General features: G+C 38.9%; 1 protein-coding gene across 2 annotated transcripts in view; it reads right to left on the bottom strand.

Moving 5' to 3' along the window:
• The window catches only part of LOC125031561 (putative fatty acyl-CoA reductase CG5065), a 48487-nt gene extending 46931 nt beyond the window's left edge, over nucleotides 1-1556 (bottom strand). Inside the window, exon 1 of one of the 2 annotated variants that reach the window (XM_047622446.1) lies at nucleotides 206-1556. In XM_047622446.1, the coding sequence (XP_047478402.1) occupies nucleotides 206-406 (201 nt within the window). In that variant the 5' untranslated portion in view covers nucleotides 407-1556. The remainder of the gene's footprint in view (nucleotides 1-205) is intronic. The other variant, XM_047622453.1, reaches the window with a different exon arrangement.
• Between the last annotated feature and the right edge of the window lie 3444 nt (nucleotides 1557-5000).

Below are 5000 nucleotides of genomic sequence, written 5' to 3'. Positions count from 1 at the left end.
GTGTCGCTCCCTACCCAGGACTGCTGTTACGAGGTCAGCAGACCAGGCAGGCAGCCACGCCACTCACCCTCGCACAAACACACACGCCTTCCCTCGCTCTCCGCACTGGTTCACAAACACACACACACGTCACAGTCTAGTTCACGAGGCGCCCGAGACGGTCGTTAGTGCATTTCAATAATGAGTCGTCGAGTCGTTTACTCACCCTGTAGTTGAACATGTCGTCGAGGCGCTGGTTGACGTCCACCCCTCGCTTGGGCCGCATGAGGAGATAAATCCTCCTGACGGGGCACGACCTGAGCAATTTCTCGACGAGGACCTTCCCCATGAAGCCCGTCCCTCCTGTGATGAAAATGGTCTTGTTGCGGTACCATTCCGTCACCTCGCTCAGGCCAAGGTCCGTCATGGTGGAGTCTCCTCGCCTAAACACACTTCCCGGACAAGTTGCTCGCGCACTCAAATCCCCGGACACACTTTTGCACTGATGAACTTATCCTCGAGAGGTTGTCAACGTTCCAAGTCACGTGTTTAAGAAGAGCACGAGTCGACTCAACCTCTCCACTACACTCCTCCACAGCAACTGAAGACGAAAGGTTTGAGTGGCTGACCACGGTAGGGATCGTCTTAGCCACGCCCCCTTACTCTGCTCAAACCAATCACAGTGGGCGGAATTTATGACGTCACGGCCTAGCCACACTTGACCCTTTCTCCTGTTGCAACTGAAAGTGACAGGTCAGTCGATTATATGCGTTGTGAGATAGCAAAGCAAAAGATCACTTCACCAGCGCCAACGGCTGTGGGAGAGGCTTGTGGCGGGCAGGAGCGCGACTTTCTCCACTTTTTCTTCTACACACGGGCTCAAGCGTCCGCTAAGACTTGCGTCGGCCATCGCTTACGTCACATGTGTAAACAAGGAAGCTCATTGGCTAAGCCGTCAGTCCTTGGCCGTGACGTCATAAATGTTGAAGCTTGATCAGAAACAAACAAAAATACTCACCTCGAAGCCTAAGCACCTTGAGAAAATCTGCATACCATCTGGACAGTGTTGAAGACCGAGTTAGATCAACATTACGGCATAGATATTGATAATTTTGTAAATGGAATGCTGCCATCCGGGAATACATACCTTGTTATCCGGCCATGAAACGGAACAACCAAAGAATTGTCGAATGTTTCTCTCTATTCTGCTGAAAGTGATATTATCAAAACACAAGGCATGTTACGATGAACTGTTTTGGAATCATAGTGTTGCAAAACCAGCTTGTTCATGCTGACGTGAACAAGCAATACATACACTAGCACGATAAGGTAAACTGCGGTGTCAGCTCAGTGATGGAATATTGTGTTTATGGTGTCACTGGATGTGTCAGGTGATATTCGTCTGTATAAGCGTTGCAATTGCCAAATTTGTCAGCATAGGTAAAGTCTTTTAGGTTTAGTCACCATTACTCCTCGCCAATACTGTGTATAGTGTCAGTGAAATTTCATTACTTGATCATATTTGAAGAAAAAAATTGTAAGTTTAGTGACTTAGATTCATTATTCCATATTTATATATACACAAGCCTATACAAATAGGTTAAAAAAGTGATAACATTATAGAATTACACTGTGCTAATATGTTACAGCAAATGATCACGCACAAATATCTGAAAGATAAAAATCAGTGAAAATTATGCAATCTCCTCTTTTCTTCACAATAACTTGCAATCTCTTCGAGCTTCATCATCACCAACAGGTATCATTTGACCGCCTGTCACCATCACCATCACCATTTTCTTCCTTAATAACAGTGCCTTCCTCATCATAATGCACTTCATCATCATGATCATCTTCCTTAACATTGTACTTCACCATCACCATTGCTTTCCATGACAGTGCATTCACCATCATCACCATCGCTTGCACTTCACCATCATAATCACTATCATCATTGCTTTCCATAATGGTACACTTCACCATCGTCTTCACCATCATCACCATCGCCTTCCTCAACAGTGCACTTCACCATCATCATCATCACTTTACTTAATAACGGTGCATAATACCATCGCCTTCACCATCATCCCCATCACCTTCCTTATCAACAGGGCACATCACCATCATCCCCATCACCTTCCTTATCAACAGGGCACATCACCATCATCACCATCACCTTCCTTATCAACAGGGCACATCACCATCATCACCATCACCTTAATTACATCCCCCATCACTATCCCACTCACCTGCCTCCCTTACCAATTACGCTGACCTGACCTTCCTTCGAGCGTGGCAGCGGGGTCAGGGTCAGGTCAGGGATTATCATCTCCGCGGCGTAGGGGAGAGAAAGTATAGTTGAGGTTAAGGAGGTCCTCGCCGCAGGAATGTCTGACGGAGGCGGGGTAGGAGGCGGGGTAGGAGGCGGGGTGGGGGGTGGGGTATGGGGAGGAGGGGGGATCTGTCTGTCTGTAAGCGGTTAATTGTCTCGTCTAGATGTGTCCTTCTCACTGGGGCGGCGGGTGGGGGGGGGGGGTATATGTAATATGTAATGTGTATGTATGTGGGTATATATATATGTGTGTGTGTTGTGTCCAGAATGTATATATACAAATATATATATATGTATATATACACATATATATATATGTATATATACATACATATATATATATATATATATATATATATATATATATATATGTAATATGTAATGTGTATGTATGTGGGTATATATATATGTGTGTGTGTTGTGTCCAGAATGTATATATACAAATATATATATATGTATATATACACATATATATATATGTATATATACATACATATATATATATATATATGTAATATGTAATGTGCATGTTTGTGGGTATATATTTATGTATGTGTTGTGTCCACACATAAATATATATATATATATATATATATATATATATATATATATACATATATATATGTATATATAAAAAATATATATTCATTTATATATATACATATATATGTATATATGTATATAAAAAAAAATTTAAAAAAAAAAATATATATATATATATACATCTATATATGTGTGTATATATAAATATATATATATTTATATATATATATATATAAATTCTATATATGCATATATACACACATATATATTTTATATATGCATAATACTTTCGTATATATGTATATATATATAAATAAATATATATATATATATTTATATACATATACATACACGCACACGCACACACACTCTTATATATATATGTATATATATATATATACAAATATATATATATATACAAATATATATATATATGTATTGTGTGGAAATATAGGTGGATATATATATATCCCTACATATTTTCAATCGCTTGACACACGTAATCAGTGGCTTTAGCAATCATCAACTTCACTCCGGAGAAGCAACACAAAACACGTCGATGTCTCACAAGAAGCGATCATTCCCGACGCGAATTATAATGCAAGTAGATCAAGGCATGGGGGACAAAGGGAGAAAGGGAGGAGGGAAGGAAATGGCAATTAAAACGAAATAGCGGTAGGGAAGAGGAGGGGAAGGGGGGAAGGGGAAAGGGGGGAAGAGGAGGGGGAGGGGGGAGGAGGGGAAGGGGGAAGGGAGGAGAATGGGAGGGGGATGGGGGAGAGGAGGGAGGGGGTGCGAGGAGGGGAGGGAAGGGGGTCTATAGCAGGGTGGGGGATGGTAAAGGAAGAGGAAGAGGTGGAGGAGGAGGAGGAGGGGGGGGGGGGACGAGATACCCAATGTCACTTTTTACACACGGGAGTCTTTCCAACCCCCTCCCTCCCTCCCTCCCTCCCCCATCCCCTCCCCCCTCCCCCCTCCATGGTGCCACACCCACACGGAAACAGTCGAGGTTTTGACACAGCCTGCAATATTCCCCCCCTCCCCCCACTCCCCCCTACCTCCCCCCCCCCCCTCCATTCGCTCGAGATTGCAACCTCGAAGATTCGTAAACTTTCCATATTCGGAAAGGACGATTAAAGCAATAAAATCGATAGATAAATACTAATAAAAAGTAAACAAATAAATGAAATCGACAAAAAAATATGAAAAACAGTAATTATAATAACAATAATAATAATATAATAATAATAATAGAATGATAATAATGGAAATTGCAGACGAAGTGATAATAGCGAGGAAACTATGAATAAAAAAAAATTGTATTAAGAAAAGTAAAAAAAAAAAACTACTAAAATAGATTATTAGATCAAATCGATGTATACAATTAATTATATTGATGCAATATGTTCCTGATAAATACTGAAGGCAGAGCTTAATGTATTCAAATCCTTGTTACTATGAATATCTTATAACAAACTCCACAATGCATACAGGTATTTAAACTCTGGGAGAGGTCAAAGAACAGGTGCATTAGAAGGTCAGGTCATATAAGGTCACCTGATGATAGGGGAAAAGGGGAAACCTGAGTGGTCATTGTGTAGTTTCAAAAAACAAAATAATTGGCTGGGAACTGTGTGTTTAGGAGAGAGATGTTTGTGCGTAGTTGTATTTAAGCTTTGCATGATGTCCATAACTGTGTTTCAGCTAATAAAAGATCTTAATCTGAATGTTGTTTTTTATTACCGTATCAATGGTTATTGCTTAAGGCTTAATTTAATGACTTCTGCATACATATAGAAACATAGTGCATACATATGTGTGTGTATATGTATATATATATATATATATATATATATATATGTATATATATATGTGTGTATATATATATATATATATATATATATATATATATGTATATGTGTATATATATACATTATATATATATTTATATATATATATATATATATATGTATATATATACACTCTATGTATATACATTATATATGTGTATATATATATATATATATATATATATATATATATATATATATATATATATTGCACCTTAAGTAACAATGAAAATGGAGATTACCTATCGATATCCAATTAACTTTCCCTCGAAATTCCTTACATACTTCTGAACTTA

The sequence above is a fragment of the Penaeus chinensis genome, chromosome 2 (assembly GCF_019202785.1).
Source record: "Penaeus chinensis breed Huanghai No. 1 chromosome 2, ASM1920278v2, whole genome shotgun sequence".
Classification (NCBI taxonomy): domain Eukaryota; kingdom Metazoa; phylum Arthropoda; class Malacostraca; order Decapoda; family Penaeidae; genus Penaeus; species Penaeus chinensis.
Note: the sequence above shows the minus strand (reverse complement) of the source record. Positions and strands in the feature narration are given on the sequence as shown.